This window comes from Condylostylus longicornis, unplaced genomic scaffold, assembly GCF_029603195.1.
Source record: "Condylostylus longicornis isolate FDR11 unplaced genomic scaffold, ASM2960319v2 ptg000004l, whole genome shotgun sequence".
NCBI classification, from domain to species: Eukaryota; Metazoa; Arthropoda; class Insecta; order Diptera; family Dolichopodidae; genus Condylostylus; species Condylostylus longicornis.
Window position 1 is genome coordinate 10,107,732 of NW_026577973.1, and position 12,161 is coordinate 10,119,892.

The following is a 12,161-nucleotide window of genomic DNA, read 5'->3' on the forward strand; positions in this document are numbered from 1 at the left end:
AAAGCCACATGTAAAAAAAAATATTTCCGAAAAGGAAATTGCAAACATCTCCGTAGGTTATGGAATATCAGCAAGAAAGCTGAATGATTTTCTTTTAAAATGTAAAAATATTAGCAGTGAAGAAAAATTTGAAAAAATGTTAAAGGAAGAAATAAGGTTACCTAATAAGGAAGAATTTTGGGAATTTCTATTAAAGGAAAATATTCTAAGAGATGAATCCAAATATATTGTACTAAATAAGAAAAAGTTTGATGAACTGGATCCAACATTAACTGACGAAAAAAATAAGAGCAACTTAATGAAAGAAAAAATTAACTTTGAAGACGGAATCGTATTTTTTGATGTAGAAAAAGCAGTTACATTTGGTCAAGTCGACTTCGAAATTTTCAAGAAAGACTGTTTTTTAAAGTTTATTGAAGCAAATGTGTATGAAAAACTTGAAAAGGATGGAGTGATAAATCTTGCGAAGGCTGCAATGATTGATTTAAGTAATATTGATTCTATAAACTTTCCTTCTTTCGATTTTATCACATTAGAAGATTTTGCTAAAGTAGATATTAAACGAAATGAGGCAGAAAAAATTTTACTAGAACTTGTAGAAAACAATATTCTTAAAATAAAAAATGCCGGAGAAAGTACAATGTATAAACTGGAAATAAAATATGATGAGATTGAAAACATTCACTTAAATAGTTCTGTCTATGAAAATTCTGTTCAAGAACTTTTACGTGCGTGCTTTACTTATAGAATTGCTTTCCAAAAACTTATAAAACAAAAAAAAGAAAACAATTCTTGTATTTGGATAAATCTAGCTAGTAATCCCTATAGTGAACTCTTAGCTAAACTTTTGGAAGCAAGGCTTTTTAAATTAGCTACTGTTTTGAGAACAAAAAAATCTTTAAATGAAGAAATTAAAACTATTTTAAACAATTTGAAAAATCGCAATCTTATTGATGAAAAATTATGTAAAGAAGACATTATTAACAACGTAACCAAAATTTTAGAGAGTGTAAGAAGTTCATTGAAGGCATATAAAGTTCCCGAATTTAATTTAAAAGAATTGACAAAGTTTTTTGATCAAGGCGATTTTTCAAATGTAGAAGAAATGGAAAATTTCTTTTTGAATGGATTAAACGATGTAATACAACTAGAAGAGAAAAAATGGACTCGAGAAATGATTTTCAATACTCTTATAGTAATATCACTAGGAATCAGCCAAATAATTATAGGTTCAATAATAGAATTATACTTCGGTGGTTTTGCAACTCACTTGGCATCTGGTGTTATTAGCGAGGGCATAAGCGACATTATGTTTGCTGCTGGCGCTTTAAAATCAGGTTATTTTAATTGGAAAGATTATGGAACTCACAAACTTCAGAGTATAGCGTTCACAGCTGCCACTATAGGTGTAGGTGCAATTTTTTCCGCTGGCACAAAAGTTTCACGGTATGGACGCAAATTGGCTGGTCCGGATATTACTATAAAAGGAAAAAAAGTTGCAGAAATGTATGGTTCAGAACTTATTAAAGCTGTGGGTTTAAAATCTGTAGGAGTTGCCGTAACTAAGCGCATTATGCTAAAAACTTTTCAAGGTATCACATTTAGCTTGGCTAATGCTGGGATTGATTATGTAATTGAAAACAATTTGCGAACATATTGCAAACGGCTAGCTTTTGATATTTTATCAGACACGAAAAACAAAATAGACAATCATAAAATTTCTGCCAGTATAAAAGAATTGTTCGATACATTTGGTGAAAACAAAGCGAATGAAATTTTAAGACAAGTATTAGATTCTCATTTAAAAAAAAAAGATTTCACTGAAACTTTATTATCTACATACAACAAAGCTGCAGAAAGTTTAGTTCGTGGAATTGGAGAAGGATTCAAAAAATTGAACGAAAGAGATGATGATTTCATGTTTACTATCACCATTTTAACAAAAGCTTTACGTTGGACAGAACGTGGGTATCATATTATGAAAATATCTCAAGTAACTATTGATTCTTTAAATGCCATAGACATACAAATTAGAGAAAAAATTAATAGTAAATCAAAAATAAAAACTGACAAAAATCCCAAATGCGAGATGGAAGGGAATGAAAAAGATTTTGAAACATTTAAAAAAAATGCAAATGATCAGTTAAAAGCAGTAATTTGTGGAAAAATGGAGCAGTTCATAGAAGAACACATTGTCAAACCTGTTATTACTAAAGGAACCCATAAATTAATTACTTATGCTGGGGAAAAATTGAAAGAGGCATACAGATATTACAAAGAAAGTGAATATTTTAATCGTTATAAAAATCTTAAAAACGATTATGAAAAAGAATTGCAAAATAATGAAAAATCTGGGGACGATTCTGACGTTAAAAATCACATTACAAAGAAATATCATAAAAGTTTACGAGAACTGGCTATTAAAACTAAAAATCCAAAATTATTTGCTGCCATAGTTCGAGAAAATGTTGAAATGGATATAACTTGCGTTGGCGCATGTGCTAAAGTAGTAACTAAAATACTAAAAAATCAAGGAATCAATAAGAATATAACTGTTGTTGTTGAAACAGAAAATGGTGTACAACAAACTTTTTCAACATCAAATGAAGGTGAAACTCAAATTATTAAACTAAATATTAAAGATAATCATTTTACTCTTTCTGAAAATAATAATGCATCAAGTAATATAGACGATTCTTCATTGAATAACTGCTTGTATGAAGCGTTAGTACAAGCCGTACCTCAGCTCAGAGGTATAAGCAGCCAAGATTTTAGGAACGCAGTTGCAGATCATATTGAAAAAGACCCTGAAATACAATACCACATTCAACAAAATTGGCATTCGGTTCCTTTGCAACTAGGCGCGTTTGGTGGAGAAAAAAAAAGAAGAAAATCTTGCGAAGTTAGTGATCCAGAATCATCACCAACATCTGTCGATGAACTTGGAATAAAACATGTTGATACTCACTTTGTAGATCGTTTCTTACGTACGGTGCGTGTAGACGGGACAATTCAAAGAATTTCTGAAGACCCAAACGTATCGTTAGAAAGAAATGATATCGTCAAAGGGGGTCGGAGTAAAACTCAAGATCGTTCAGGTTTAGTAGAATTCCCAGCTGCACACGTGGTTAGAGGTCAAGTTTCTGAACCTTTGAAGAAACACGAAAAACATTCTCAAGAACTTAACAACATTTTGGGTCATACTCATATGGTACCACAGTATGGGAATGATTGGCACGGTATTGGCGGAGATATTGACAAATATCAAGAAAACCACTTCAATAACCAAAATCAGTATAAATGTGACTTCAGCAAATCAGCTTTGGAAAATCGTGAAAATATAGAAGGAATGCGAACATCTTATTTAGACGTTTTAGAAAAGAATTATAACTCAGAAAATTTTTCAATTAAACAAAAAGAACAAATTAAAAGTGCAATAAGTACAATCAGAAGTTTTTCTCCAGAGGAAATTTTTAGACAGGGGCAAATGGGATATTACCAATCAGAAGGAGCTGATGTGTATTCAAAAGCTTCTTCAAAACGAAAAAGGAGGAAAATGTAAAAATTGATATTAAGAACGCATAATTTATTTTCAATTTTAAAAACCTTTATTATTTCAAAAATTTTTTATATAACATTCTTTTTATTTATTTCAGATGAGGAGACTATTTTTTTTTATATTTTAACACCAGATTTTATTCTAACATTTTTAAATTTCAAGTTTTTTCGGTAGACTTAAGTCTAAAGGATTTCTAGATCGATATATCAGGAAATTTTACTGTTTTCACTTTTTCAAGAACGTTGATTTCTAAAATTTTTAAAAACGTTGATAATAAAATTTTTCTCCATTTTTCACTTTCAAAAAAAAAAAAAAAATGAGAACAAAAAAAATATCTTTATTTTTCGTATCGACATTTAAAAAATTAAAAATAATTAATTAATTTCAAATTTTCAATGATGCAAAATGTGCGGATCGAAAATTAAAAGATTTTATTTAAAAAAAAATATTCATTGTAAATTCCAATTTGCAGTTAATATCCTAAGTATGTGAAATACTGCCTGTATTTCTAAGTGAGAAAAATTTATAGCAAGCAGAGAGAAAGTCCCAAAAAACTATGCCTTACTAATTTTTTTGAAATTTTTTTTATATTTTTGTAGAAATGAAATGCTTTAAAAATAATGACTTTTTACAAAATATCGATACAATTACGATACGTTCTAATAATTTAAAAAAAAGTGTAAGTCAAGCATTCTGAATTGAACAAAATGCGTCGTGAAACGCACAGAAAACACCATTTGGAAAAAATTCTAGATACTTGTTAAGTATTGACGATAAAGTATTTTCAGTATGAGTTGGTTAAAATTTAAATTGACCTTATACTATTTTTTTTTAACTTTTTTCGTTGAATTTCGGCATAGAAAATTTGTAATTTAATGGCAATTTTAAGAATAACAATGTTAAAGAACTTTGTAAAAACTATTTAGAAGTGCCAAGAAATTACAATATTATTAAATCTACATTATTGCATCACTATAAAATTAAATTAATTCCACACGATTCCATTGATTTTCCATTGATTTTGCAAAAAAAAATTTTAGCAGTAAAAACTAAAATTTATGTAAAATTTTTTTTTTTTGTATGAAAATGCTTTTAGATTCAAGCAACAACCCAACAATTTATACGAATTCGTGATAGAAATTGTTTAAATTATATTTTTGGAAAAATGGTTAATGTAAATTTTTGTATAGAAATTTTTGCAAAATAAAACTAAAAATATTACTGTTTTTTAAATTAAAGAAATATTTTTGCAATCTAAACTTTAAAATTATTTAAACAGCCTTATAAGAAAACAGAATCAGATATAAATTGTTGGCACACATTAAATTTGTCATCAAATTCGTGATTACAAATTTTCTATTAATTTTCTAGAGAAACTAAATTTGTTATTCTTCATTAAATTTTAAAATAATTTTTCAAATTGTAAAAAAAAATAAACCATAAAAATTTAAAGGAAAATGTACATTTTTAAATATAAAAAAAATTGGTTTTTTAAAAATTACAATAATAGCGACGACATTAACTTTAAGTATTTGTAAACTTTGCACGAAATGCAGTAGAAGAAATACTATTCAATTAAATAGAAAAACTAAAGCTGAATTCATTGGTTTGTCTCTTTAAGGCAATCTGTTTTAAAAGACGCTTTAATTTTTCTATTTCTGTAAAATAAAATACACATGCACAACTACAGCATACGTAAGGCGGAACAATGAATACAGTATGATAAAAAATAAATTTTAAATATTTACTTTCAATCTTTGATTGTATACGTATTAATATAATTATGAGCAAAAATTAAAAAATTTTTAACTATTATTATTATTATTCAAAAGTAATTGAATTCAATGATTGTACAGCTTGATTTTCATAAATATTAATCTTAATCTAGAATACTTACGTTAAGTAACTAACATAAAAAAAATGGCTTTACATATTATATTGTTCTTCTTATTTCCGAAATCTTATGTGTATTATAAATTTCTACTGTTGGATAATGTTAAACATAATGAAGTTGGAAACTGATGTTGGAAAGGATTAAAATGGTTGACGTTTCAAATTTGTTTTTTGGAAAATAAAATTTGTAAAGAATTCGTTAGAAGAGTCATTTGAAAAAGATTTGAAAAGAACAAAATAAATAGATTAAATCTGATGAAAAAAACAAAATTTAACAGCATGGTTTATTGGTTGATAGCTCAATATTTATGATTTGTTTTCATTCCAAAATGAAAGACAATTTGGTGTAGAAACACGTTTATAAAAAAGCTGATGTCATCCAAGAAAAAATTAGTTACTAACATCAAACACGTAAATTTCATTAATTAATTCATTCTTCAATTCGATATTCTTGGAATTGAAATTTAAATTAATTTGATTTTTACACTGAAACGTTTGCAGTATAAAATTGCAAGAGGTTGAACAACAAAATGTTGAAAAATAATATTGATTAAATGATTCTGTAAAATAAAAACAATCATTAGCAATCTGAAACTACCAAAACTGTTTTAACAGTAAAGTTATGGAAAATTTCAAACTTTGGAAGACACAAACTATTCTGCTCAATTGAAGCATAAAAAAATGGTTTGCTTTCATAATTATTTTAAATTTAAGTGCATAGTGTTGCCAATATAACCATCCCATTAAGAGTATAGAAGAAGGCTAAAATAAGGGGAAACAAAATAAGGAATACCATAACAAGTAACTTAAAACCAAACCAGCAGTATGAATGTTACAGGACCCATTTTTGTATCAGATACATATCTACACATACTACATAATGTTGAATAAAATAAACAGCGAAACTTACCATCCAATTTGTACGGAATATGATAAAATTAAAAATATCAAAAAAAAAAAAACAATATATAGAAAAAAATACTATTAATTTTTCTACCGTTAGATTATAAGTTTTTGTATGCATTCAATAAAAAATTTGTTATTTTAAAAATAAATAGTAAATGTACGTACAAAGTTACAGGAAACACATATACTTATGTGTTTCCTGTACTTATGAATCAACAGTATAATAAAATATTACAACAGTAAATGAAATTTTATAAGATTTTACAAGTTTTTTTATAGCTCTGTGCTTGATAGTTTTATAAAATTAAAAAAATTTCAACATTCAAGAATAAAATTATTTTGAAAATGTTCAAATTCTTATTACATTCTGTTATTTGCCAATTATACAAAGAATTATTGCAATTGCATTACATGCATACTTTAAGAAAGTAAAAATTTATGTATTTCTTATAGAATATTTTACAGGTAGGTGAAATTTTAAATTTTCATTTAACAGTCTTTTAAATAATATTAATTTTTGTAGACAGAAAATTATGTAAAAATGTTAATTATAAAAATAATTCGTTATTAATGAAAATTGTTTACAAATGTAAAAAAAAGGTTTTTCAAGTATACCTTAAATTTAGAATTAAAATATTAAATATAAGAAGTAACTTTTGTAATATTGTTATTCGAAGCAAGAAATTTGAAATAAAATTGTTTTCTACTTTCATTTGTAACAATTTATAAAATTTATGATCTTAAATAAAAATCAAGATTTAAAAAGAAATTTGATTATAGATTCAAAATTATTCATACATAAACAGAATGAAGCAAGTGAGGTATGATGCTTTGTCCATAAATTGTAGACGTCGTGTAAATAACGTCGGAGTTCCATTAATATTTCTCGAGCTATGAATTAAATCGTATACAAGAACTTTATTTAAAAAAACAATAAAATCGACTTGCTTCAGGGTGTAGCTATTATATAACATTTATATTAAGTGCTTATTTGTTTTTCCTGCTCAGTTTGTCGTTCAACCTTACATGTTTGGTCTTTTTAATTCTCTTCCAATTTAAATTATTAGGCATTCTCATCGAAAATTTGAGCATTATTTTTTAATTCTATTGTAAATTTTAAAAAACTGTATAAGTGTAAAACACTTATGTATACATATACATATGTATATATGTAATTACTACAAAAGCTGTTTAAAATATACATTTTTACATACATACATATGTAGCCTGGCTTCTAAATGCAATAATACGGCATGTATTACTGCATTTTGGAGAATAAACGAATAAATGAACTATTAAAAATCTATAAACGAAATGTTGTAATGATTTCGAAAATCCCACTTACATAATATATTTTGTAATATTGCATTGTATACTAATTTTGAATAACAATATGCATGTGTACATATATGATATAATTACATACATATGTACATACATGATATGTGTGCACATTTATGTTATTTGAACCACATTTTGTTAAAATATTTTGTAATGTTCTAAAAAAAAAATCCAAAATTTGAAATTCTGTACCGAAAAGCAAATACTTTTGAGTAACATAAGCTATCACCTCATGGATGCGAGTAACAATATGGGAGATTTATGTTGGTAAGTAGGTATATACTACATATTTTTCGTATAAGGTTCAATTCATTCCGTACAGGCAATTATAGTCAGAAATAGAATAAAAACAATACAATAAAAATAATATTATCAAAATCATAAAAATACGAAAATGCATACACATACAAATATAGGTACATATGTTTGTACATATTTTTCTTTCTACAAAATTATCAATTTTTTTCGTTTTTCTTTTTCATACCTATGTACATGATAACTCAACAAACACATTCATACATATATACCTACGTGCATACATAAGGTAACAATTATAAGTATGTATGTACATAATATATTCTGTACAGGCATACACACATGTAAATATTCTAATTTGTATTTGGTTTCTGAAATTCTTTTTTGAATCTAGAAGATAGAAAAAGGGGAATTCCCTTTTTTTTAGAGAATTTGAAGTTGCAAGTAAACATACTTATAGTAAACATACATCTTTATACATTTACAAATATACATATGAAAATGAATACATACGGACATTACCTACGTTTTACGCATATGCATGTATATAAGTAATCATATTTTCTCATTTTATCACTCATTTAATGTAAATAATGTATACCTGCATAAAAAAATTTTTGAAAGCTCGCGATTTATCGCGATTTATCGGGATTACTGTAAAAAGTGCCTTCGGAAATTTGATCTGTAATAAAGAAATGTAGCGCAGAGTTTTATTTTAAATTTTGTCGCTGCCTCATGAAATTTCTTTTTTATTTAACTTGACAGATGACAGATTCTTTCTCTAGAAATATTGAAGTTTTCTTTAAGTCAAATCTTGTTAAAATATCCTTGTTTTGTAGCGAATTGGAAGGCGAAATGTATTGGGATACAATTTCATAAACAATGCCATTTCCGATATTTTCGAACTACTTATTTATTTAGAAGTTTCAGAATTTGTACACTGCGTAAACAAAAAAACCTCAGCTAAAGTTTTACTAGAAATTTTAGTTCTAATATATGTACATATGTAGAACTTTCAGCGCCGCGTGCATAAACGAAAACTCCCTTGCTATGTATAAATAAATTACTACTGTGTTATATGTAACTTTTTTTGAGTTTTAGAAATTTTTTATATTAATATAATTTTTATATAATTTAGTTAAAAGTACATTTCGGCTTCTAAATACATAAAATTAATTAGAATGCAAAACTTCGACAACTTAACTAACTTTAAAAATACGTTATATGTTTAAACTTTTTAGCTTTAAATTATTGATTATTAATTAATCAAAACCCCAAGTCGGCTAAATAGACATACATACATACGTCTAGCATCTTGAGGAATTAATTTTTAATATACATATTTGTAATAATCATATAAAAATTTAGTGCTGAAATGAACAGTTTTCAAATTTTATTTCTAAATTACTTTTTCAGTCTAAATTTTTGAATTAATAAAGATAAAAATTCAAAGATGCATTTAATTTTCTGGTTTAATTGTATATTTAAAAAATTTTACTATTTTATTATTTGTAATGCAGTCTAATATCCATTGAGGTTCAAGACATATTTTTCCTTCAAAGTAGTCTCCAATGACATATTTACACTGTTTTGGATCCTTAACTAAATGACCTGAACATAATTTAACAACATCTTTTAAACTATCAACTGGAACTTTACATTTATTTGAAACATAAATAGATGCTAAATCGGCAAACAACTCCATTCTATATGTTGGTCCAAAAGCTTGCCTTTCAGAACGACATATTTCCACTGTTCGAGAAAATTCACGTAACTCATAAGTTTCTTCATGCAACCATTTACCTTTATTGAAAGAATCGACTACCCATTCATATTTCAAAATCCACAATCCTCGAATTATACCTTTAATTATGTTAATCGTACGGCGACATTCAAGGGAAACAACGTGAGTTGTTTTTTCAGTAACTTGGGTTTCAACTTCGAAATTTCCTAATGATTTGACGACTTTTTCAACAAATTCAAGCTGTTCTTTATGCATATTTGTGCAAACAAGAATATTCTTTATTTTGGTTCTGTCCGTTTGTGGCGTTAAAGTTATTTGCTTTTTTGGAAATTTATCAAAATCAAACGAACTTCGTCGATTTTCTTTGTTAAAAGTTGGTATTATCAAACCATTGACTGTAGTTCTGCGTTTTTTATTACTTTTTTTTTGGTCTAATAATAATTCACAGTCGCGAGTTCTTTTTTTGGATGATAATAAAGATTTACTTAATTCAGTTAATGGAGTTAATTCAACTTGATCTGGCATAAAAAGTTTTCGCTTTTTCACGATAGGGGTATTTTCGGGATCATTTGTAGGAGTAGAAGAAATTTTTAATGAATCATCTACATTTTTTATGTTGGTCTGATCATTAATCGTGCATTCCTCTGCAATCGTTTTATTTGTTTTCAGTTGTTCATTAATGTTCTTTAATCCTTTATCTATTAAATCTAAAGAAATATCAAATAATGTTCTTCTTCTGTTGTTAGTTATACGCCGAGCAGAATGAAATTTTGAAATTTCCATATTTTGCGGTGTGTATAAAGTTCTTCGACTAGTTTTTTCATTATGTACAATTGATGAGTTGTCTATCTCGTTATTATCTTTAAAAACTTGATTGTTAGATTTTGATAATATTGCATTTGAAATATCATTGCAATTCTGGTCTTTCGAACTCTCTATTGTTTTGTTTCCGGTTGGTAAAAAAACTTTGCTTGTGGTGGGCGTAAAATAATATGACAAATTTTTAGAACCTGTAAAAAGCGAAATTTAAAATTCAAGTATGTACTTTATAAGCAACAATGTGCTTTACAAAACTATACCTGCAATATTATTCTGATTTGGAGTGGATGAAATGGTTTTTCTACGGTAACTTTGTTTTCCTTTAGAAATTTTATTAACAAAATTGATCTTAGGTTTTTTTGCATACGAATTTTCGTTATCCGAATTAGAGCTTTTTAAACTGTCTTCGGCGTTATCACTCGAAACGTTTTCAGTAACATTTTTATTTGTTTTACCAAAACCTTTAGAATGTTCCTTTATTTTGCTTGGCGTAAATGGCGAACTTTGTATTTTTTGTAATAATTTTGATTTAAAAACTAAACTTTCATCATTATCCGGTGTGGACATTATTTTGTCTTGAAATTCGGTAAGTATATTATTTAAGTTATCTTTAGGGGTCCTTGGTATTCTGGGTAATCTAAGTTTTGCAGTGTGTGGGCTTTCCATTTGTTTTAAATTGTTCCTTTGTACATGTTTTATGCTATTTAATCTTGTTTTCTTATCAATTGCATCAGGTTGCATATTTTTTATTCTTTTGATCTTGTCATACATTTCAGGAAATTCGTAGCGGTCGATATTGGAAATTGGAAAAAGCGATGGATCCATTATTTTAAAATTTTCTTTGCAAGCTTCAATCCACAGTATTGATACTAATGGTATATTTAACTGCTTTGCTTTTTTATATGTTGATAGCAATCCATCTTTAAAGACTACATGCGTAGTTTTTCTTGTTAGTCGATTGTTAACTTTAGCACCAAGGCTGGAAATTACTTTTTTAATGCCTTCAGACCGATTGTCTTCTTCAGTTCTAACTTCTACGTACACAATAATGTTACGCATTAACTCAGAAACTTTCAATGTTGCGGTTGAATTCATTGCTTAATTTTTACTACTTTATTTTTTGATATTTTTAATATAAAAAAAATGCTTAATATTAATTATTGGTCATTGCACCATAATTACAATTGCAATATAGAAAACAATATAATATATAGCAAAAAAAGGAACTGCTTGACTATGTTTTACAACATTTAAATATTTCCTCTTATGATTTAAGCAAAAATGGTGACAGTTGAATTTGACAGGTGTCAAAACAGTTTTAGAAATTTAAGAACAGTTTTTACTTGACTGTCAGTGCTGCCAATTACAAATGCAACTTGATTAATTTATTTTAAAATTGCTGGTTGACGGTTATTCTATACAAAATTCATATTAGTGTTCGCAAAGGCCAATTATTACCAAGCAAGTTTGTGCAATACTAAGTGTCATTTATTTTTGAAATGTCAAATTATTGCTAGGAGAAGGTATTAATCAAAGTACATCTATTAATAAGTAATTCGACTCTCCGTTTACATCACACTAATGCAATCACTCACCAATATTTGTATCCAAAAAAGAGTTAAGCAGTATACCTTCTTATTTTCG

General features: G+C 27.0%; 1 protein-coding gene across 1 annotated transcript; it reads right to left on the reverse strand.

The window, feature by feature from the left end:
* Window positions 1–8,979: 8,979 nt before the first annotated feature.
* On the reverse strand, window positions 8,980–11,772 carry LOC129609953 (microcephalin). Its single transcript, XM_055522227.1, has 2 exons — window positions 10,778–11,772; window positions 8,980–10,708 (listed from the first exon to the last, which is right to left on the reverse strand). The coding sequence occupies exons 1-2, from the start codon at window positions 11,610–11,612 to the stop codon at window positions 9,414–9,416; spliced, it is 2,130 nt and encodes a 709-aa protein (XP_055378202.1). The 5' UTR covers window positions 11,613–11,772; the 3' UTR covers window positions 8,980–9,413.
* Window positions 11,773–12,161: the final 389 nt, after the last annotated feature.

Excerpts from the sequence above, each read along its gene's own strand:
- LOC129609953 (XM_055522227.1), bottom strand. The coding sequence starts at position 11,612 with ATGAATTCAACCGCAACATTGAAAGTTTCTGAGTTAATGCGTAACATT. Across the intron at positions 10,709-10,777 it reads AAATCAGAATAATATTGCAG|GTTCTAAAAATTTGTCATAT; the intron begins GTATAGTTTTGT and ends CGCTTTTTACAG.